The sequence below is a fragment of the Hyla sarda genome, chromosome 12, assembly GCF_029499605.1.
Source record: "Hyla sarda isolate aHylSar1 chromosome 12, aHylSar1.hap1, whole genome shotgun sequence".
In the NCBI taxonomy this organism is placed as follows: domain Eukaryota; kingdom Metazoa; phylum Chordata; class Amphibia; order Anura; family Hylidae; genus Hyla; species Hyla sarda.
The window spans coordinates 45,465,058-45,490,234 of NC_079200.1; the positions used below are offsets into that span (position 1 = coordinate 45,465,058).

The 25,177-nt window shown below is 41.4% G+C and overlaps 1 protein-coding gene across 3 annotated transcripts in view; it reads right to left on the bottom strand.

Moving 5' to 3' along the window:
- The window catches only part of SCN4A (sodium voltage-gated channel alpha subunit 4), a 108,566-nt gene that overhangs the window by 41,644 nt on the left and 41,745 nt on the right, over positions 1-25,177 (bottom strand). Inside the window, exons 3-10 of one of the 3 annotated variants that reach the window (XM_056547843.1) lie at positions 18,963-19,081; positions 18,622-18,711; positions 13,049-13,177; positions 8,859-8,950; positions 6,523-6,810; positions 5,607-5,670; positions 1,952-2,093; positions 1,354-1,566 (exon numbers count right to left, since the gene is read on the bottom strand). In XM_056547843.1, the coding sequence (XP_056403818.1) occupies positions 1,354-1,566; positions 1,952-2,093; positions 5,607-5,670; positions 6,523-6,810; positions 8,859-8,950; positions 13,049-13,177; positions 18,622-18,711; positions 18,963-19,081 (1,137 nt within the window). Of the gene's footprint in view, positions 1-1,353; positions 1,567-1,951; positions 2,094-5,606; positions 5,671-6,522; positions 6,811-8,858; positions 8,951-10,778; positions 10,965-13,048; positions 13,178-18,621; positions 18,712-18,962; positions 19,082-25,177 lie in introns of those variants that run through there. The other 2 variants (XM_056547844.1, XM_056547845.1) reach the window with 2 other exon arrangements.

A 25,177-nucleotide genomic window follows, 5' to 3' on the forward strand; every position in this document is an offset into this window, starting at 1 on the left:
TGAAACCAGCTTGGCAGATTTTGTGTGCTGCTGCGGGACTTTACCTTTTAGTTGGTGGTTTCCATCTATCTGCTAACTCCTGTGTTATATTATGACATTACCTACAGGTGTAGCAAATGAATGGTTGGCACGCTACGCTATTAGGCTATGTTGACACAATGGAATTCCCATGCGGAATTCCGCCTAGAGATTCCACACGAGCAAATTCGTATTGATATCAATATATTGGTATTCTGCTGCACTGTTCACATAGCAGAATTCCCGCACCGGAAACATCTGTCGCAGAAATTCAAATTCCGGTGTCCTCAGAAAGAACAGATATGTCTATTCTTCCTGTGGACAATGCACGGATTGCATTGCCATCTTTGAGACAGCGCATTCCCGAGAGGTCATACATAACATGTTGGCGCTCCGCATTCAGGGGAATGTTCGCACGAAGATTCCCAATGTGGACATTCCCTTGTGTGAACATAGCCTTAACGTAGCGTGCCATGATGCCCAATGCTATTTATATAGTGCAGTCATAATATTAAGTGTAAAAATGGCTTGCCACATGCATTGTTTTGGCGCTTGTTACACCTGTATGTCACCTTTAACTAACATGAGCAAAAATGTCGCTGCCTTCCACAAGATCAACACTTTCATCTTCTACTGCTATTATTGTTCCCGGGATAGGGTTGGCTCTATTATATTTGCTACATCTTTGAAACAGGAAACTAAGGATGAGTGGACTACCTAACATATCAACCAAATGACTCTAAATATTATACCCTATAGCAGTGGTCCCAAACTGTGGCGCTACAAATGCTGCAAAACTTCAACTCCCAGCATGTTGGCTGTCCGGGCATGCTGGGAATTGAAGTTTTGCAACATCTAGAGGGCCACAGTTTGAAACCACTGATCCATAGCTACATTCGCAAGCTAACCTTATATAATGAGGTGTTGGAAATATTGTGGAAGACTTATCAAAACCTGTGCAGAGGAAAATTTGACCAGTTGCCCATCGGAACCAATCAAAGGCTTTCTTTCATTTTTCAGAGGCCTTTAAAAAAATGAAAGGAGCGACCTGATTGGTTGCTATCGGCAACTGGTCAATTGCTCATCTACCGAGGTTTTGCTAAATCTCCACCAGTGTGTTCAGATATTAAAAAACAACTATACAGTGCACACTACCCTATATACTAGGCTTCCCGGAATCCCGTTCACCAGAGCAAGCTTTTTGCAGACACTGAACCAACAAGGAATGCTGGGAGATTTGAACTTTAAATCCTGTAGAATTCTAATATTTTCTACAGTTTTTCAACTCCGAACTCTCCCTTGAAGTGACACAAGTCCCTCGTGTTACATACTGACCCTTTGACCCTGCTCTTCTTGATGTTTTCTTAGCTGTTCCAGCATGTCTTGGAATTCTTTCTCCTTATCTAAGGCTTCCTGAATGGTGGCTTCATTTTGCTCGGCATAAGCCATGGCCACCACAGCCAGAATAAGGTTGATGAGATAGAACGAGCCCAGGAATATTACCAAAACGAAGAAAATCATGTAGGTTTTACCCGCAGCTCTGAGGGTCTAGGAGTAAAAAGAAAGAAAATAAATAAGTATCTCTTATACAAAAAAAGAACACTACCTACCCCAATGGTGTCCACACCGTGGCTCTACAGCTGCTATATAGCTACAACTTTTAACATTTCCTGTCAGCCAAAGGCTGTCGTGGCATACTGGGAGTTGCAGTTTATAATAGCCACAGGTTTAAAAAAAAAACATAGAGATAATTTCCGGTTCTATATAAACTGGAGGAACTGAACCTGGATACAGGAATATTGTGGCTCCAATTTTATCCAGCCCAAAACTAATTTTACAAAATGGCTAACTTAGAATTTAGAAGACATTATCAGCAGAAAACATGGATATTTCAGGATAAGGATTAGATTTGGTGGTGTTAAGAGTGTTATACCAGCTGAAACAGGTTCTCCCAGTAGTCTTGTGTCATCAGCCTGAAGAGTGACAAAAAGGCCCAATTAAATGAGTCGTAGCTGGTGTACCCATAGTTGGGATTTCTTCCGGTCTTTATACACGTATAGCTCTCTGGGCATTTCCTGTTGGTAGAAGGTACAGTCAAAGTCTATAGTACACATTCAGAAAAGACAAACAGATATCCCTAACCATAAACAGCTGTATACATGCTAGACATTCCATAAATGTTACCCTGTTTCTGACCTCAGCGATATATAGGAACTCTCACTAAAGCTATCAGAGACAAGCGAATTACCCAAAATTAATTTTGGATCCAATTCATTAGAATTGGCCATCAGTTTTGATTTGCTCCAAATAATTTGGTCCAAATCTAAACTGCCCTGATTGCCCTGAAAAATCATGTCTGACATTTACTGTGTACTGTACTGGGCACCAGTGTACAAGAAAGATATAGTGGAGCTGGAGAGGGTTCAAAGACGGGCAACCAGGGTAATAGGGGGAATGGGAGGACTACAGTACCCAGAAAGATTATCGGAATTAGGGTTATTTAGTTTAGAGAAAAGAAGGCTTAGGGGAGACCTAATAACTATGTATAAATATATCAGGGGGACCGTAAAGAGATCTCTCCCATGGTCTATTTATACCCAGGACTGTATCTATATCAATGGGGCATCCTCTACGTCTAGAGGAAAGAAGGTTTCTACACCAGCACAGATGGGGGTTCTTTACTGTAAGAGCAGTTAGACTGTGGAACTCTCTTCTTGAGGAGGTGGTCATGAACTCAGTAACTCAGTAAAAGAGTTCAAATGGGAGCAAACGGAGCAGAGGAGAATCGTGTGACAGGGGTTTTAGAGGTCCCCCCCCCCCCCCCGGGTAGTAGTTTATAGGCAACATTTAGGGTAGGAAAAGGGTTAAATAGGGGAAAGGCTGCAATGATGTTGATGTTGCCGGCCCTTTAAGAGTTTTTATGCAGGGTTAGGTATTGGTCAGCCCAAGGGGAGTGGGTATTTAAAGGGGGGGACTGTGGGAGGACTCATCAGACGGCGTGAGGAATTCTGGAAGAAGTTGCCACCCACCCTCCCTTGTTTATCCGGGGGGGAGGGGGGGCAGTTTGGGTTTCGTGGGCATGGGGCAAGTGGAAGGGTCCTTGATGGTACTTACTAATTTTATAGATAGCTGTTTATGCTACTGTTAAAATGGGCCTCCTGGTGGTAGTTCTGGGTCTCAGGAGTTTGTTGGGAATGTGGTCCAGGTTACGTGGGTGCCCTTGGGACAGGTGGTTGCGGCCAAGGGTAAGAGCATAGTGCAAAAGATTATCCAGGGGCCCTTCTGGGCAAGTGGCTAAGCTCATGGTACTTTGTTAAAAATTTTTTATATATGTTTATAATGTTATTAAAACTTTTATTGATTGGTGTTAAATAAACAGGCTTCACGGCCCATTTTTCCACAGATTTGTGATTGTGTATTTATGGGTGAGGAGAGGTAGGAGTAAATAGGTGTGGCATGTAGGTGGTTCAGTAGGGAAGCTTATCTGGAATCCCTCTAGTCAAGGGGCCTAGATGCATTTCTGGAGAGTAATAATGTTACAGGTTATGGATATTAGATTTATAGGGACAGAACACTGATCCAGGGATTTATTCTGACTGCCATATTTGGAGTCGGGAAATAATTTTCCCCCTTAGTATGTGGCAATTGGCATCAGCTTCAGGGTAAGTTTCCACTAGTTTTTTTTTCTGGCAGTTTTTGGAATACTACCACTGCAGTTTTTGAGCCAAAGCAAGAAGTATATTCAAAAGGAATAGGACATATAAAGGAAGGATTTACACTTCTCCCTTATGGATCCACTTCTGAAAAAACTGCCGGAAAAAAAACTGCCAGAAAAAATCCAAGTTTTTTTTACTTCTTTTGGATCAACTAAGTAGGGACACAATAGGGATATAGGCTAAAATTGACGGACTCTGGTCTTTCAACCTTATGTACTATGTTAGTTGCTATATTATATTACATTGTAGGGTATCCTAGGTAGTAGTAGAGTATAGAACATGATGGACAAAGTAGGAAATGTGTAACTGTGTAGGGCTGGTAGTAGCAGCAGTAGGATCAGTAATAGCTGAGGCAATGGCAGAAGTATGAAAGATAGTGGACAGATGTGACCATCTTTGGAGTTAGTAGTAGTGGCTGACATTTTGAGATATTTACCTTAGAGTATGAAAAAAAAAAAAGAAACATGTCAGATCATACTAAAGTCAATAGCATCCATTAAGATCCCTAAGGCTTCTTTTTCAATCATTAAAGGAGTTATAAAAAAAAAAAAAAAAAGAAAAACAGAGTTAATTTCTTCAAAAAACAGCAGCATTCCTGTCCAAAGGTTGTGTGTGATATTACAACTTGGTTATATTCACTTTAATGGAACTAAGCTGCAATACCACACACAGCAAAAAGACACGTGTGCTGTTTTTTGAACAGATCAACTCAGTTTTTCTAATCCTGGATAACCCTTTAAGACTAGTCAGTCGTGCTCCATAAAAAAATTAAGGTGGTGTCAATGTGCTTAGAGCCTGATTAATGCAAAAATGATACCATAGTAACAAGAAGCCAAGTGAGACAATATAGTACACATAAATAACTAACATTAAAAAAGTGTAAAGTGGACAGCGTAACAGTTACAAATGCAGAGGAATACTACTTCTAGATATACGCTAAGCTGTTAGGGCAAGGAGACATGTGGTACCTTTTATATATCTGTCTGTGCTTCTTTAAAGGAGAAAAATGCTTTTATTCTCAGGGGTCAAGCACTGGAATGCGTCCACGCTCCCCTCCTATTCCTGTCCTAGCTTTATTGGTGCTCAGCTGGAAGCCAAGCCCTGTTTCCAAATCTCACAACTGAACCTTGTTTTCTTTTGCACAAAGCAAGAACGCAATTTGGAAATAGGGCTTGATGTTGGAAGCGGAGCCCTGACTGTCAATCAAGCAGGGTCAGGGATGGGAGAGGAGCGAGGAGGTGTTCCAGTGCTCAGCACTTCTTGTGTTCGAAAACGCCTCTGACACTTAGCACCAGAGAATAAAAGCATTTTTCATTGTTATTGATGCACGGACAGATATATGAAAGGTATCCTTTGCCCTAACAGCTATCTAGCAGTGTCAGCAGTATGGAATGGGAACTGCAGCCAACAGATTCCTTTTAGTAAAAAAAAAAAAGAATTTCCATAATTTTGTAGCCTCTGGTGTTCTGAATCCAGTGTTGTTTTTACTTTTTTGCTGCGCCCCTTCATTCCCAAGAGAGGGATTTTGCTATTTGACTTTTTACTGAATAGTCAGATAAGTGGGGACCTTATTGCAAAATGGGGGTGGGAAGGTGGCGGTGTGTGTGAATGCTAAGCTATGGGGATGTGATAAGAAGTTTAAGTAACACACCCCATAATGAACATCCCCTCAGCTTCATGTTTACACTGTGTTAAGCCTAGCATTTATACCCCTGTTTTCACTATAGTAAAACCCCTGTATTTCGGAAATTGTGCCTCAAAGCAAGAAAAATAAAAATAGGCCACAATTGAAATCAGGGCACCAGATGTTACAATGTAGCCTATTTAATTGCATTTCTTGTTATCTACATAGAAGAAATAAGTGGCACTCACCCGCTGTCACTGCTGTTTCCACACAGAAGAGCATCCAGTGCTCCTTCCAAGCGGTAAAAGTTAGCTATAGTGACACAGAGAATAAAGAATAAATCTAGGTAAAAAAACATGACATCGTTTCTTTAATATAACCATTCACTTTGTTTACATGCTATTTTACAGATTATATAATGCTGCTAACTATTTTTGTGCCTACCACTATCTATATTCCTTGGATAGTTTTATAAAGAAAAATGGACCAAATGTTTAAAGTTGGCAACATACTCCATTTTTTCTTATACCTGGGCCCCCCCAGTCCCTGCAGGTCACATCATGGAGTACATGGTGATGTGATGTCTATGTAGGGAATCCGCAGGCAGACAATCACCATCTGCTACAATGAGGTGTTGTCCATGCTCAGCTGTATTGCAATCTCATGGATACGATGGCAGAGAGGAATGGGGAGCAGTGGGGTGAAAAATAGCTCCAAAAACAAGAGCCATAGGAGATGAGATACTACAAAAAGCACGATGGGGTTGATTTATCAATGTACTGTACTGACAAAATCTTTCTGGCATAGATGCAGTGAAAAACCTGGCAGAGGATAATATTTATAAAGTCTCTGCAACCACATACAGTATATGCTCATGTTACAAAAAGTGGCCATTTTTCCTGCAGCAAATGAAATGCTGCCAGCCAGATGAATGTCTGTCCATGTGGTACAAGGAGGGCTCAAGTCCACCATCATGGGAGCCATGAGTGCAGAGCGGCTCCTAAAAGGGGGTCCTGAGAAGTGGAATCCCCTCTATATTGACAACTTCTTTAAGCTTCTATAATGCAGTGTAACTGCAGTTCATTGTAAAATTAAGTAGTGCAACTTAAAAGATCATAACAAATAGCTTTCGTAGATTTGTACCACATTTGTCTTGTGACTTACACTCATCATTGAGGTATTGAGACCAGTCTATGGATATGTTGGTGAACATGTCGGTGTCATTGTATAAGGTTGAGTTGTCATCAAATACCATAGAACTTATAGTCAAGTTTCTGTAATATTCAACCGCCTCTTCAGGGGGAGGCCAGTAAACACACTTCTGTTTCAAATTTCCCATAAACAGCTGAAGACCGATTAGTGCAAAGACGGCCAAGCAGAAGACGGTGAGGATCATCACATCCGACAGCTTTTTTACCGATTGAATAAGGGCTCCTACAATGGTCTTCAAGCCTAGAACAGAGGATTTGATGTTATCTTCACAACAACCTATGTCCTTCATGTAATTTGGAAAGAATCAACATTCTTACCCTATAGACCAATCATTATGACCATGGGACATTTCTAAATAGAGTGCCCACGTAGTGGTGTTCACAGAGAACAAGACAGCAAAGATGAAAAGGCTGTTTCCTGACTATTAACCCCCTAGTGGTCCTATCCTATTTTCATGGCATGAGTACATGTCACTTCATTGCAGCTCCTGTGGAGACCATATTCCAGTACATGTTCTCACCAACCATTAAAATCGAACCTAGAACTGACCTCTCCTCTTCAGAGGCCTCAAAGCAACCACATACTTTAACATTCTGCCTTGGGTCTATATCCATCTATATTGGACTTTTCATGTATGTGAGGGTCTCCTCAGTCAATTAGATTTCTATTATATTGAGTTTTATGTGTGTGTTTGAGCTAGGGAGATTAGAGCGCAAGTGCCATTGGGGACAGGGACTGATGTGAGTGACTACAAGTTGTGTACAGTGCTGCAGAATATGTGGGTGCTATAGATGTAACAGGATTGATATGTATCCTAGCAGATATTACAAAATATTACTGGATGGATTAACCCCTGATAACATTGTATAATACAATAACATCCCAATTGCCCTATCTGCTCTATAGGGGTCATGTTTATTTTAAGCAAATGAATCAAATAAATTGGATAGGTAATACATCATTTAATGACCCGTAATACACGTTCTCTACCATATAGTTGACAAGCAACCACTAGACTATTTTTAGATGGTTGGATTGTGCAAACCTTCTTCCATGTAAATAAAGAAGATGCCACACGGGGTCTCTCTTTCATGCAGCTAAGCCTCGAAGATCACATATGCTGCACTAGTTTACACTACACTGTGGAACTAATAGTACTATGCTCCCTTGGGTCTTCTTGATTTTCAGGCCTTTTGGACACGTTCCTCTTTTGCATTACATGAAAGCAGTCATGCCCACCTCTCCAGATCGAATGTATGTAGCTAGGGACTATATTATTACAGTGCGTGAATGGTGACCATTTCTGTCCAATGTTGCAGAATCGGTTGGAGCTATATCAACAAGAGGAAAGAAAGAAACACATTCCTAAAATCTTGCTAAATAGGGACATGGTCAAGGTCTAATTCAGGCATATGAAGAAGCACGGAAGGTTATAGGGGGTCAAGGAAGTAAGGAAACAAACATGGACAATGATACTGGAGACAACCAGTGAGGAGGTGTGAATCTGTCAAACTGATACTAACAGCTTGGTGTTAACCATATAATGACAGTAGATGTCATAGTCTATAAAGCTCCAACTGGGATAAAACAACTTGTTCCAGCATCTACAGACTATGGGGGAGATTTATCAAAACCTGTGCTAAGGAAAAGTTGACCAGTTGCCCATGACAACCAAACAGATCACTTCTTTCATTTTTTAAAAGGCCTCTGAAAGATGAATGAAGCGATCTGATTGGTTGCTATGGGCAACTGGTCAACTTTTGACATAACACCTCAGGGACATGACCATATACAGATCTGTATTGTGTATAGGCTCTGTATTTTCGATACAAACTATATATTCTGTATCTGAGAGAAAAATAATCAAATGTCATTATGGAAGTAATGTTTTTGTAGGGAATAATATGGTGCCCTATAGCGAGCCTGTAGGCACCCTGTGTTGCACCATCAGACTCCTGGCTATGATGTGTACATGAGGAGGTTGTCATAAATAAAAACGTATCCACTATCCTCAAGATAGGGAATACATTTTAGATCGCGGGGGGTCCCAGAGGACCCCTGCTCTCCCCTGGAATGGAGCATCGTGACACCTGCACAAAGCGGTGGCCGCTAGGCCCCCTCCATGTATCCCTATGCGGATAGGGGATATGTTTTTATGCATGAGACTTCTCCTTTAAGTGCCATGAGGTGCTCCTTGTTGGACTCAATCAACAATATTTATTTTAGAGGTGAAGGAAACATACCCCAAAAACTAATAACACATAAATAGGATATGAAATGATACGAACCTGGAATTACAGTGATTGTTTTAAGTGCACGAAGGACACGGAATGTCCTGAGAGCCGACACATTCCCCAGATCTACAAACTCTGTGATATAGCTAGAAAGATAATAAGAAAACATGGAAAAACCCTAAGCTGTGTGATTGACAGACCAAAACGGCAATGCCAAGCAAGTCACAATTTTTGCACTTATCAGGTCAGACTGTTAGCTAAGGTGCAATGCACAACAGGCATAGTTTATGTTCATATAAATCCGACAGAAAAAACAACAACTCTGTATGCCTCCATATGAAAGAAAAAAAAGTCATATCTGACATTGCATGACTATGTGCAAGAGCTCTAACTGCTTATATTGGGGGGACGCATGCTAAGTGATGGGGATGAGATTTCAGGGGGATAGCTATACATACTCATGTATATTATATTATGAAACTGAGAAACATATTCAGCACGCTTGGCCCGAAAAATTATTTTTTGGCTCTGAATACAAAAGCCTTCACACAGACAACCTGACCAATAGATTAGTGTTGTAGTTGATGAATAAGCAACTGTGATCTTAAAGGGGTACTCCGCCCCTAGACATCTTATCCCCTATACAAAGGATAGGGGATAAGATGTCAGATCACCGTGGTCCCGCTGCTGGGACCCCGGGGATCGCCGCTGCGGCACCGCGCTTTCATTACAGCACAGAGCGAGTTCATTCTGCACGTAATGACGGGCGATACAGGGGCCGGAGCATCGTTATGTCACGGCTCCGCCCCTCGTGACGTCACGGCCCGCCCCTTTCAATACAAGTCTATGGGAGGGGGCTCGGTGGTCGTCACGCCCCCTCCCATAGACTTGCATTAAGGGTACGGGCCGTGATGTCACGAGGGGCGGAGCCATGACGTCACACTGCTCCGTCCCCTGTATCGCCCGTCATTACACACAGAGCGAACTCGCTTTGTGCTGTAATGAGAGCGCGGTGCCGCAGCAGCGATCCCCGGGGTCCCAGCAGCGGGACCGCGCCGATCTGACATCTTATCCCCTATCCTTTGGATAGGGGATAAGATGTCTAGGGGCGGAGTACCCCTTTAAGGTCTAGACCAGTGGTCTCAAACTGTGGCCCTCCAAATGTTTCAAAACTTCAAGTCACAGCATGCCCGGACAGCCACAGCCATTTTAGGAACTGTCCGGAGCAGGATAGGTTTTCTATGCGGATTTGCCCCTACTCTGAACAGTTCCTAAATGGACAGTTCCTAAAATGGACAGAGGTGTCAGCAGAGAGCACTGTGGTCAGGCAGAAAGGAAATTCGAAAAGAAAAGAACTTCCTCTAGAACATACAGCAGCTGATAAGTACTGGAAGGGTTAATATTTTTAAATAGAAACAATTTACAAATATGGAAAAACAGAGGTTGGGGGGCTCATGCTGTGTTATATACCGAGGTTTCTGTGATACACGTAACCCTGCGTGTCAAAAAGAAACAAAAGTAACAAAATAGTATATACAGACCTCTAGGTATATAATGTTTAAAATGTATTGGATATGAATGAGAAGAAAAAGGTTAAGAAAAGGTTAGGCAATGCGATATGGGTTATGATAGGATAGGTGTAAATTGATATTGTATGAAAGAAAATGTACAGGCTAGTTATGCATAATCAATATTATTTATTTGCAGTAATTTAATTATAGTAACAAATATAGATAGTCCCAGCAGGGCCCTTGCATTTCGGGGAGACCCCTTTATCAATAGCTAGGATAGCTATTGATAAAGGGGTCTCCCCGAAACGCGTCTAGCGATACCCTGCATTACACAGACCACCTCCTAGGATACAACAGCCAATAGCTGCAATCACCCACAATTGGGACCACTGCAACATATGTGCGCACTTGGACACGAGGATACCGCGCACCAGCTGTAATTTGCCTGCACCATCTCACGCACCTTACCTTCTTCACCACGGCTGGACACCCTGCTGTGCCCCCTTGAAGAAAATCCGGGAACTCACGCAGACGAACCATCGGGCCGGCTGCTTAGCCGAACCAGTCAGCGACACGGAGCCCAACACACCAGGGGCTACCATCCCGGCAGCAACGAAGGGGTGAGTGGTGCTTAAACACCAGCATTCAAACAACTGTGTCACCATTTGTGGAACATTGCACATTGCTACTTTGTTACCATTTGCGGAACGTTAACTATCTGGAATACATTCATTTCTCTTAGCTCAGATATACTTATAGAGCTATCTCCCACAGCGCTGAATACTATTATATACTTAGGTGGTCATGTATATGGACTAATTAATTATGTTTTAAATATATGTTTTAACCTACATATTATTGTTTGACACAAGTTGTTAGTTCCCAGCAAGGGCCCTGCTGGGACTATCTATATTTGTTACTATAATTAAATTACTACAAATAAATAATATTGATTATGCATAACTAGCCTGTACATTTCCATTCATACAATATCAATTTACACCCATCCTATCATAACCCATATCGCATTGCCTAACATTTTCTTAACCTTTTTCTTCTCCTCATTCATATCCAATACATTTTAAACATTACCGTATTTTTCGCCGTATAAGACGCACTTTTTCTTCCCCAAAACTGGGGGGAAAAAGTCGGTGCGTCTTATACGACGAATACACCCCTATCGCGGCAATCCCTGCGGCCATGAACGGCCGGGACCCGCGGCTAATACAGGACATCACCGATTGCAGTGATGCCCTGTATTAACCCTTCAGACGTGGCGATCAAAGCTGACCGCCGCGTCTGAAGGGAAAGTGACACTAACCTGGCTGTTCAGTCGGGCTGTTCGGGACCGCCGCGATTTCACCGCGGCGGTCCCGAACAGCCCGACTGAATAGCCGGGTTAGTGCTTACATGACACCGGGGGGGACCTCCTTACCTGCCTCCTCGGTGTCTTCTCCGTTCAGGGATCCCCTGTATGGCCGGCGCTCTCCTTCCTCGTCATCACATCGTCCCGTACGTGCGTCAACGTACGTAACAACGTGATGGCGGCAACGGAGAGCGAGGATACCCGGCCGGCAGCAGAGACGTTCCGGAGCGACGGGGACACGGTGACAGCGATGGAGCGACATCCAGGGCAGCGGTGACGGGTCCGGAGCGGCGGGGACCCGTGAGTATTACCTCCTATGCAGTGGTCTTCAGTCTGCAGACCTCCAGATGTTGCAAAACTACAACTCCCAGCATGCCCGGACAGCCGTTGGCTGTCCGGGCATGCTGGGAGTTGTAGTTTTGCAACATCTGGAGGTCCGCAGGTTGAAGACCACTATTGGGTTCAAAATCTTAATTTTTTTAGATTTTGCCTCTAAAAATTGGGTGCGTCTTATACGCCGGTGCGTCCTATAGGACGAAAAATACGGTATATACCTAGAGGTCTGTATATACTATTTTGTCAATTTACAAATTTGTTTAATTTTCTGTCACCAGATGATTTAAAAAATAAAATGTTTTCCAGTGGAGTACCCCTTTAAGTCCTTCTTGACTGGATTATCTTTACTGCATATGTAAAGCATTGCTCGCTTACATACATTTCTTCAATAAGATCAGATCTTGGGAACTTAATGGGGTATTCCAGGCAAAAACTTTTTTTTTTATATATCAACTGGCTCCGGAAAGTTAAACAGATTTGTAAATTACTTCTATTAAAAAATCTTAATCCTTCCAATAGTTATTAGCTTCTGAAGTTTTCTGTCTAACTGCTCAATGATGATGTCACGTCCCGGGAGCTGTGCATGATGGGAGATTATCCCTTGCATGATGGGAGAATATCCCCATAGGAGCTGGACAGCTCCCGGGACGTGAGTCATCAGAAAGCAGTTAAACAGAAAACAGCAACTCAACTTCAGAAGCTAATAACTATTGGAAGGATTAAGCTTTTTTAATAGAAGTAATTTACAAATCTGTTTAACTTTCCGGAGCCAGTTGATATATAAAAAACATTTTTTTGCCTGGATAACCCCTTTAAGTATAAGTATAATACATACTTTAGTTATTATTAATATCAAACAGACATAACATATACTACCATATACTTGATGCATAATAAAGAACATTAGTAATATAAAATCTCAACAGAGATTGATTAGTTGGTAAAAGGAAAAAAACCAAGAAAGCAAAGCAGTAAATAAATAATCTGAGTGAGCAAGTTAGTGACCACAACAGTGTCTACCTTCCACTTACGCCATTACAATGACACAGAAATCCAGCCAGTTCCATGGGTCCCTGAGGAATGTAAAATTGTCGATGCAAAACCCCCGGGCAAAGATCTTTATCAAAGACTCAAAAGTGTAAATGCCTGTGAATGTGTACCTGGAATGTCACAGATAAAAAAAAGAATAAGAAAGTAACATGAATAACATTTCACTGTCACAGGTGAAAATTATTTTTCCAGGGAATTACATTTTTGTCAGGGCTCAAAGAGGCCCCAAGACAACAAGCATGAGGTGCAGTAACTTCCTCTAATAACACAGTAATGTAGTCAGTGCTGGCCTTAGGTTGGATGTATATTACTGGATGGCCTGTGCCTAAGGCGACACCTAGTGCGCACTTGTAAGTAAATCCAGAAGCTTTTTTAGGTGGAGGTGAAGAGGAGGAGAAGCATCAAAGGGCAGTCCCTGAACTGATAGAGGACAGTATTCAGAGGAGCACTAGGCTAATAAAAGTTCAACAAAAGGGGTAGGGTACATATGAGTGTGCACTGTATATGTGTATAGTGTTGCTCGCGAATATTCGCAATTCGAATTTTATTCGCGAATATCGCATATTCGCGAATTCGCGAATATTCGCGAATATAGTGCTATATATTCGTAATTACGAATATTGTTTTTTTTTTTTTTGGTTTTTTTTTCACAGTACACATCACAGTGATCATCCCTCTCTGCTTCCAGCTTATGTGGTGTAAGAAGGCTCTAATACTACTGTGTGAGACCGTGTGCGAATTTTCGCATATGCGTAAATATGTATATATTAATTTTCGCATATGCGAATTTTCGCTTATGTTAATCTTGGTATATGCGAATTTTCGCATATGTTAATTTTCGCACACTTGAATATTCGCATATGCGAAAATAAAACGATAATATTACGAATATGCGAATATTCGCGAATATGGCGAATATTCGTCCATATATTCGCGAATATTCGCGAATTCGAATATGGCCTATGCCGCTCAACACTATATGTGTATATATGCACTTGTCTGTGTGTATATACAGGTGTGTGTATGTATAGATATGTGTGAGTACATACCACTAGAGAAATGAAGCATTGAACGCCACTTTTCTCAGAAAATATATTCCCAAAGGTGCAATTGACATGAAATTTTCACCAGAGGTTGGTAACAACCCAAGTAATCCATACATACAAAAACAAACAAACCAAACAAATAAGCTAGGCCAAGTTAAGTTATGTGTAATAATGTTAAATGACACAGTAAAAAGTAGTAAACACGTGAAGAAAGGGTGCAAAAAGGCCTGGAAAGCCAAGACAACAGCTAAAATCTATCAGTAATTAAAAAACCAATCCAGCCCCTTGTCAGTAGCTGGTTCAGTCCCAACTGATGGCCTAAAAAAAGGTCTCATTGCCAAGATGTCACACAAGACACATCTCATGATTAGCAAAAGCAAAGAACTGTCTCACGACCTTCACAACCTAATTGTTGGCATTTCTAAGCTTCCGAATGACCCAGAGAGCATTGTTGAGGCCATAATACGTGGAAAGACTATCATTTTACCATAAATTTGCCTCGACCAGGTGCTCCTCACAAGATTTCTGACAGAGGAGTGAAAACAATAATCAGAAGAATTGTCCAAGAGCCAAGGCCCACTTGTGGAGAGCTTCAAAAACACCTGTAATTAGCAGGTACTGTTGTCTCAAATGTACTCCGCCTACATTGCCTGTATGAATGTGTACGGCGCAAGGCTCCATTACTAAATAAAAAGCATAATGAAGCTCATTTAAAGTTTTCTGCACAACATGTGGAAAAGCCAGTGAAATACTGGGAGATTATAGTGGGGTCAGATGAGAGCAAGAATGAACTGTTTGGATGCCATAAATTTCACCACATTCACCACGCTTGGAGAAGAAATGGCACTGTACATTACACTAAAGAGACCATATCAACAGTAAGGGGGCAAATTTAACAAGACATTCTTGACAAAATCTGCAGCCATCTACCAGAAGATGAAACAAGCGTGGGAATTTCAGCAGGACAATGATCTCAAACACACAGCAAATTAACCTCTCAAATGGTTTCAAAGAAAGGAAATAAGCTTCTAGGATGGCCCAGCCAATCACCTGACTTACAAAGAACTGAAGATTGTGATTCATAGAAGGGGCCCAAAGAGCCTCCAAGATTTGAAGACTGTTTGTGTCGAAGAATAGGCCAAAATCACACCAGAGCAATGCGTGTTACTAGTTTTTCCATACAGGAGGTATTTTGAAGCTGTCATTCCCAACAAAGGCTTTTGTACAAAGTATTAAACAAATATCAGTAAGAGATTTCAATACTTTTTCATATATACACAGACACACACACACATATATATATATATATATATATATATATATATATATGTTCATACATATAACGTAAAGAAGTAGTCTAAGTAAAATGTATCCCCTATCCAAAGGACAGAGAATAAGTGTAAGAAGGTGGGGGGTCCGACCACTGGGAACCCTGCCCGGTGCCCTGGCTCTCCCCATGCATGGAACTGTGTTGACCACCGCACGAAGCGTGTGTTTGGGTATGTGTGCCTGAGGCAGAGTCTGTTCAGCTATGCCTGTCAGTGTAACAGAGATCTGTACTTCAGTGTACACATATTCTGCAGTGTATTATGCCTGACATGCATAGCTGATCAGACTATGCCTCATTTTGCATAAACCAAATAAAAAGTTTGCCAAAATGACTACTTTTTGTTAATCCCACCACCAACATAAAAATAAAAAAGTGATCAAGATGTCACATATACCCAAAAATAGTACCACTAAAACATCAACATCAATCAAAAATAAGTCCTCACACACCTATTGTCAGTAAAAAAAAATAAAAAGAATATGGTAACACACAAACAATTTTATTTTTGGAAAAAATAGATTTTATGGTGCAAATGTCATATTCCATAAAAAAAAGTAGATAACAGAGTTATTGCTGTAATTATACTGACCTGCAGAAAAAAGATTAACTATGTTAAAAATAAATAAACAAAACAATGGTGGAATAGATCTCCATTTAAAAAATAGGATAAAAAGTGATCAAAGTGTCACATGTACACCCAGAACGGTACCAATGAAGACAACAAAATAATTTTGGCACCCCAAGGCCTCTGAAACTTGATATTATGCTGACATAATATCCTAAATAGAAGGAGGCCCCAAAATCAACTAGGTACTCCTTCATGTCCGAGGCCTCTGGTTGAGTCAAGTAGAACACTAAAAACTTCAAAATTAGGGGTGTAAATATTGAGTTGCATTACTATTTGTCAGTACTAGTGTTACAAAAAAAGTGGAACTTTTGCAAAACAAAATAATTATTAAATTTAAAAATTCCGCCTCCACTTTGCTTTTGTTTTTGTGACGCACCTTAGGGGTTAATACATTTCCCAGATTTCCCTTTTAATACTTTGCGCTGTACAATTTTTAAAATTGTGCGATTTAAGGAGGTTTCTAGAATCCAGGCCCCTCAAATTGCTGCTTAACTTCTAAGCACTCTAATGTACTAAAAAAGTAAAATGTTTACCAAATGATGCCAACATAAAGTAAACATTTTGTGAATTAATAACTAACTTATATGGCATGACTATCTTTCTTACAAGAAAATTATTTCCAGTTTATAAAAATGCCAATTTAGCCAATTTGTATGAAATTATGTGGTTTGCCACACAAACATGCTAAATGTATCAACCAAAACTTACTGCTTTCATAGAGTACAAAGTGAGAAAAAATTGTCGTCTCAGGATCACTTGGATAAGTTATTACCACATGAAGTGAGACAGATTTGTATTAAAAATGGTCCCTAACCCCTTAAAAGTCCCTTTAGACACTGCTGCCAGACAACAGTGGGTTAACAGCGGTGGCCCACAGCTACTGAAATCAGCTGCGAGCCGCCCTGTATGGCGCAGGCTTGAAATTGTCCGAATATTAAAATATAACATTATATAACGCTATGGTAAATGGCGTAAACGTAAAAAATACCAAACCTCAGAATTGATATTTTTTTTTATATCCTATCATATCCCAGAAAAAAAGAGTAAAAAGTGATCCAAAGTCAGATTGAAATAAAATGGTAGAGATAAAACTACAGATCATCAGAGAATATGTTATGGAAAAATGTATGAAGTCATTATAAAGTACTTCGGTCCAACAAAAAACAAGCCCTCATATGGGTGTGTAGATAAAAAATTAAAGAGTTATGGGCAGTAAAGGGTGAGGAGGAAAAAACTAAAGTGCAAAAAGAAAATTGGTAAGGTCCTTAAAGCTGCTCAGCTTTTGGAACAAACTGTTCCGAACCCTGGAGCAGGCGCCCGGAGCTTGTGAAATAATAGCCCCGCCCCCTCATGATGTAATGAGGGGGCGGGGCTATGATGTCACAAGCCCCCAGCGCTGGCTCCAGCATTGGGAAGAGTTTGTTCCAAACGCTGAGCAACGGAGTACCCCTTTAAATGAATACTCCAGGGGATAAGTTTCAGATCGCGATCTCCCATACAGGGCACGGCAGTCCATGGGATGGGGCCATGTTGGACCACCGCACAAAGCGGCGGCTGACACGCCCCCTTAATACATCTCTATCGGAGAACCAGAGCACTGCATTTGGCAGTATCCGACTCTACCATAGTGATGTATTAAGGGGGGCGTTTCGGCTGCTGCTTCCTGCGGTGGTTGACATGCGCTATTTGGACAAAGAGTCAGGGGCTCTGTACAGGAGATCGCAGGGGGTCCCAGCTGTTGAATCCCCCACGATCTGAAACGTGTCCCCTATCAGTAGGATAGGGGATAAGTTTTTTTTTATCCCAGAGTACCAACCAATATAGGCCCGTTCGGGGGGAAAAAAAGGGGGGGGGGGAGGAGTTTTTAGACTTGGTGTTTAAGACAACATGGCCTATTAATGCAGCCCTGTGTCCTATGCAGTACATTCTAATGATGCCCCAATTATGGTACTGTAAGTTATATAGAAACAAGATAATGCAATCATACATTCTACAAATAACTATACCATACAATGTTTTATTACTACCACCATATAGGGTCAAAACAGCACTGACAAAAGGAGCTTTTCCTATGCAGCCACCAAATGCTTCAGGGCCTCCGTCACAGATTCTTTTCAGTGCAGAAAATTGGAACCAGTGCATCCTAAAGGATCCTGAATTTAATGGGGTCTGTCAGTTTGCCATTTGGTGTCCGGAAATTTGACCAGACAAATAAATGTTGCTTGCAGAGATTTTTTTTTTGTCTGGTCAAATCCTGCTGAATAAATGGAATCTGCAACAGAACACCGACATAAACCTGAACCTAGCGCAAATGACACAGTATATGGCATGTCATCACAATGGGCAATAATACGTGATGTCGACTTTGGTGAAGAGTCAGCGTAAAACTTTTGTCTGTGGTGCAGGACATCCCAGTTATGTCTATTGACCCAGGGGTGGGATGAGGGGTAGGAAGAGCAGGTAGGAGCCTAACGTTCCATTCGGGTCAGGGAGAGGGCACTTTATGGAGGAAATTAAAAGTGGCTGACAAAGTAGATAAATGTTACTTACTCCACATTTTTGGACCAGGGCGGTGGGTCACTCATGGTCATGAAAACACAATTTGTCAAAATTGTTATCATAATAAAAAAACTGAATATTGTGAATATGAGTTAAGGAAATATAAACCATGACTTTTGTCAATAGGCTGTGTCTCTTATTACAGACCAGCCCCATTACAAGAAGTTTGACCTGCAATTCCAAACACAGCGTATGGACCAGATATTGGCAGTTTAAAAAGAAAAAAAAAGGTAGACCCAATATGAGACAACCCCCAAAAATGCCAGACTCTACTTAACTATAGAACTGTATCAATAAACATATGAGACCACCATTTATTTCATAAAGGATATGAATGGATCAGAACTTTAATAGCTCCTGTTCTTAAAGGATTGAAAGGGTCCAGCAGGTAGATGGCTTTTGTTGCAGAGAACCGAAATATTGATTTGCCCTTATTGAGGACAATGAATGTCTGTGGGAAGAAGAAACAAGTTGAGACAGTAAGCATGCGTACATATATACAATAAAGCAGAAAGGTGAAGATAAGAAGTAAACAGGGGCAATTTTCATACATGTCACCTAGTGGACATCTCCTTCAGGACATTTACTGGAAGCCAAGCCCACAATCAGGCTGGCAAAATTAGAGGGGGAATATGAACTAGGAATGTCCCGATAATGATACGGGTATCGGTGCTGTTACATTTGTATAAGTACTTGTGCAAATGTTCCCGATACCAAATCAGATAAATTGCCTAGCCAATATCTCCCCCCTCCACCCATAGCATTGTGTCTACCGGCATGCATATGCCCTACCGATGGAATGTGCAACATGACATCCCACTATGTAAACAGACAGTGACGATGACTGTGCCTCCATTTAAAAAGATGTGAGGGAAGCCTGGGAAGAGCCAACAATGGCTGGAGGAGAGAAATGAGAAGACAGAAAGAGACAGAGGCTGCCATGGTGGAGCTCAGTTCTAACGCAGGCACAGGAGAGGGCATTATGTGGGGGCAACGTGGACATGAGACTCTGGGCTGTGAAAGATGGGAGGATGCAGGACAGCAGCAGGAATTAAAGGGTTTATAGCAGGGGTTTTTAACCTGTCGCTCTCCAGTTGTTTGCGAAACTAAAACTCCAGTATGCCCACACAGTCATTGACTCGTTGCTCAAGACAGAATGTGTGCGTGTATGTATATATATATATATATATATATATATATATATATATATATATACACACACACAGTATATATCTTTATTTATGTTATCCGATATTGATCACACTGTCAAGAGGCCAGGATAGCATAACAACATTGATGATACAATCTTCACCATATATTAGGTGCAAATAATTATATTTGGTCATCAAACAGATATTGTACATTACTGTGTTTAACAGATGAACTCCCCCGTGCCACTATTGGCCAAAGGCGAGTCCATCCTATCCATAGACATTACCATATGTCATTTAATATAATAAAGTTCATTGCACAGGGATAATACAAATATAATATACTAAGTCATTTTCGATTTTGACACCATATCCAAATCCCTGAGCTCTATTGCTACTTGTATCGGTGCCTTCTGCTTACAAACAAATGGACTTTGCATGTACAGGACTCCTGTAATACTTGGGAGACTCCCAAACTATCATCAGCCCAATCCATTCTTTGCCCATACCCTCCATATACTTACAATATCTATTGCATCTGTATGGACTTCGTATGTGCATGTTAGGATTCGGCAGGCTGGAGGTGGATCCTCTGGGCCAGAGAGGGATTGGCGTGGACCGTGTCGGTGGACCGGTTCTAGGTTGCTACTGGTATTCACCAGAGCCCGCCGCAAAGCGGGATGGTCTTGCTGCGGCGGTAGCAACCAGGCCGTATTCACCGGCAATGGCTCAACCTCGCTGACTTCTGAGAAGGCGTGGGACAGAAGGACTAGACAGAGGCAAGGTCAGACGTAGCAGAAGGTCGGGCAGGTGGCAAGGCTCGTAGGCAATAGCAATAGCAAGAGGTCAGGAACACTGGTAAGGCAAACACTATAAACGCTTTCTCTGGCACAAGGCAACAAGATCCGGCAAGGAAGTGCAGGGGAAGTGAGGTTAAATAGACAGGGAGCAGGTGGAGGCTAATTAGACTGATTGGGCCAGGCACCAATCATTGGTGCACTGGCCCTTTAAATCTTAGAGAGCTGGCGCGCGAGCGCCCTAAGGAGCAGAGCCGCGCGCGCCAGGACGAGACAGCCAGGGACCGGGACAGGTGAGTGACTTGGGATGCGATTTGCGAGCAGGTGCGTCCCACTATATGAATCGCATCCCCGCCGGCAGTGTCAGTGCAGCGCTCCCGGTCAGCGGGTCTGACCGGGGCGCTGCAGAGAGAAGAACGCCGCGAGCGCTCTGGGGAGGAGCAGGGACCCGGAGCGCTCGGCGTAAAAGTCCAATACACCTAAACTCCACCCAGGACTCTCCGAATATTGACGTGAGTGGAGATATCAGGCTAGACACTGCCAAAAGGTGGGCGCGCATACAAGCATGTTGTCAGAGCACAGTATTTATTGTTCAAGTCTATGCCTCCATGTAAACTATATAATGGTGTCACAAACTAAACTCTGCAGGGGCAATTAAGGCTTCAAGGGCGAAGGAATCAATAAAAGTAATACAATGATCCCTCAACTAACAATGGCCTCAACATAAAATAGTTTCCACATACAATGGTCTTTTCTGGACCATTGTCACTTGAAACCAGACTCAACATACAATACTACAGACAGTCCAGATCTGCAAAACGTGTCAATGGCTGGAAGAACCGACCAATCAGAATGGCCATTTCCTGGTAAAACCCCTGTATTCCTAAAGTGCATGCACTGACTGTCTGTCTGGTAGCGCCCACTACAGTACAGGAAGGTACTGCATGTTCTGTACTACTCTTTATCTGTGCCAGGGATAGCTTCTCCAGGTGAGGGTGGCTCCATTTTACATTTTTTGGGACACTGTGTGTATTGTACAAGACCCTGAAGAAACTCCTGTCCTCTACATAGACAGTGATTCCAGCTCCCAGCAGATCTTTATTACTTTTATATGTAAGGACTTGCTTTATCTGTAGTAGTTATCTACTTATTTTTCTTTAATCCTCACTTTTTCCTATTTTAGGATGACATTTTGGGGGCTTCAGAACCAATTACCAGGTTTCCATAGAGTTCTGGTCTCAACATACAATGGTTTCATCATACAATGGCCCTCCCGTAACCAATTAATATTGTAACTTGAGGGACCACTGTATATGCTTTATCTTTTATTATGGGGGATATGAAAATCCTATACATATAACCATGCAGAGTCTTCATCCCGGTGGTTTTTAAAGTGACTGTGCTTAGAAAAAAGAAGAAATATTTAGGATTCTAATAAAAAATAAATACATTTGCCAATCACGTACATGAACTAGAGCAGGTTACAATAAAAAATGCATAGAAATAGATTTAATGAAAAGGGAAGAAAAAAATTAAATAAAGATGCAAAAAATTTTCTAAAATTAAATGAACATAAAAAGTAGAAAGAAAAAAGTAGAAAATTAAAATGTTTTCCTTTTTTTACATTACATTTTTTTTTTTGTTCTGATTGATGATTTGTGACCATTTAGGCGCATTCTACACTCATTGGTGATCTCTCCCACATAAAACAATCAGCAGGGGCATTGCAATAAATATATAACAAAATTGGACCTGCCTGACGTTAGTGATGAGCAGCAGTGGCCATATTCAAATTTGCGATATTTCTCGAATATATGGACGAATATTCGCTATGTTCATTCTCTTTTTTTTTTCATGCAAAAATTCGTAATGAAATTCGCATGCGCGATTATATTTATATCTTTCACCTAAAAGAAGGGAGGGATCAGTATCCTCCAAATGGAAGTGCCGATATTTGCGAGTATTTGCATACCTGCAAATATTTGCATATTCGCATATTCACAAATATTTGCATATTCGCATATTTGCATACATTCGCAAAAAAAAAGAAAAACGAATATTTGTCATATATAACTATATTCTAAATATTCGCAAAATCGCGAAGTGCTGATATTCGTGGTAAAAATTAGCATTTTGAATATTCGCACTCAACACTTCTGCCTATGTATCTTTCTCTGATTTTAAAAGGGTGTCCTATATGAGGATGAAAAAAATGTATCTCCTTTTATAATGCTATTGCAATGGCTGCAGTCAAAGAATGGGAAGTTCCTACACCTAGAGCCCAGCCATGTCTGTCTTATATTAGGTGTGAAACTTCTAACATCCAAACTAACTAACCGGTCTCTAAAAAAATTCTTGACTCCTGTAAGCCATAATTAGTGGAGCTGATGTATCACTAAATCTAAAAATCGCCCTTTGTGTTTGGATAATTTAAGCCTTGGGTGCAAGTCTTTAAAGGGGTATTCCAGGCAAAATCTTTTATATATATATATATATATATATATATATATATATATATATATATATATATATATATCTCTCAACTGGCTCCGGAAAGTTAAACAGATTTGTAAATTACTTCTATTAAAAAAATCTTAAAGGGGTAGTCCAGTGGTGAAAAACTTATCCCCTATCCTAAGGATAGGGGATAAGTTTGAGATCGCGGGGGGTCCGACCGCTGGGGCCCCCTGCGATCTCTCTGTACGGGGCCCCGACTCTCCGCCGAGATAGCGGGTGTCGACCCCCGCACGAAGCGGCGGCCGACACGCCCCCTCAATACATCTCTATGGCAGAGCCGGAGATTGCCGAAGGCAGCGCTTCGGCTCTGCCATAGAGTTGTATTGAGGGGGCGTGTCGGCCGCCGCCTCGTGCGGAGGTCGACACGCCCCCTTCCCGCCGGCTGTCGGGGCCCCATACAGGAGATCTCGGGGGGCCCCAACGGTCGGACCCCCCGCGATCTGCAACTTATCCCCTATCCTTAGGATAGGGGATAAGTTGCTCACCACTGAATCACCACTGGACTACTCCTTTAATCCTTCCAATAGTTATTAACTTCTGAAGTTTTCTGTATAACTGCTCAATATGATGATGTCACGTCCCGGAAGCTGTGCATGATGGGAGAATATCCCCATAGGAACTGCACAGCTCCCGGGACGTGAGTCATCAGAGAGCAGTTAGACAGAAAACAACAACTCAACTTCAGAATCTAATAACTATTGGAAGGATTAAGATTTTTTAATAGAAGTAATTTACAAATCTGTTTAACTTTCCGGAGCCAATTGATATATAAAAAAAAAGTTTTGGCCTGGAATACCCCTTTAAGTCTCTCCACTAGTTTTTCTTGTGATGAAACAATTCATTTCACATTTTAACATCTAACTCCACAGTAAAAAATCAATCAATCAATCAGAGGTCTGCGGATAAAACTGTCGTTGCAAAGCAAATTTTACGATAAATTTCTTTTACATAAAGATTTGTCACCAGTTTATTACCTTGAAGACAGACCATGATATCTAGAAACTGAAGACAAGGTTCGGACCATGGTAAATTGTAATTCAGGGTATATTCCATTGAAAAAGCATAAAGTTGTTCACTACTGCCTGCCCGTACAACAAACATATCGTCAATGTAATTGTACCAAGTTTGTAAATATTTGAAAATGCAGATGTGTACATGTTTTACATTCCAGGTCAGTCATAAAAATATTGCCGTATGTCAGCACCCCATTTTACCCCATGGCCATTCCCCTGTTTTGGATATAGAAGTCATCCCCAAAAAGAAAATTATTCTGTCTAGAACATGGGTACTGCCACCCAATGATAACAACTCAGATTCAATCAAACAATCTTACACAGTTCCAATTCCTTTAGACCAATAGAGGTATAAATATTAACAATGTCAAAGAATACTAGATTCAGCAGGACTTGGTGTCCTGGCCCCTTACATCCCACTACTGATTACCCTATCACTGGCCGAGGCGGGGCATCATTGTAGTCGATGAAAAGCTCAGAGCAGTATGACATGTCGGGCCCAAAAAATCAGGAAAGACTGGGCCAGGACGGGAGAGGGATTCCATCTGCACTGGAGGAGCAGTTATTATTTATATTTTGGCAGACCAGGCAGAATAGGATAAGCCCTTTTGTAAAACTTCTAATTCAAAAGATGAAATGTTTACCACTAATATTTGATCATGTTGACAATAGCACGGCCCTTAAGCGGTGGATGGGGTCTTCCTCTTGTTGCGTATTGTTTCTACTATGTTTTCGGCCTCTGTGGAGCTGTTTCTGAAAATTTCCCTGACCTTCTGGCAAAAAAGGCTGTATGGAGACATCTGAAGGACTATGAATAGCTGTGGAGAGAAAACCTTCATTATGATAATCGTTCTTTTTATGGTTAAGTTGGTATGGACGTCGTTAACAAGGTTTCCCATTCCTATCCGAATATGATTGCCGGGTGTCTATTTCACCGGTGGCATAATCATCTATGTCATGATGCCATATAGCCCTTTTTACCTCTTCCAGCTCATGCTAATGTTTTAGAAGCCTGGAGGTTAAATTTTCCTTAGCTCCTCCTTTATAATCCTGTGAAGACCGCACACTT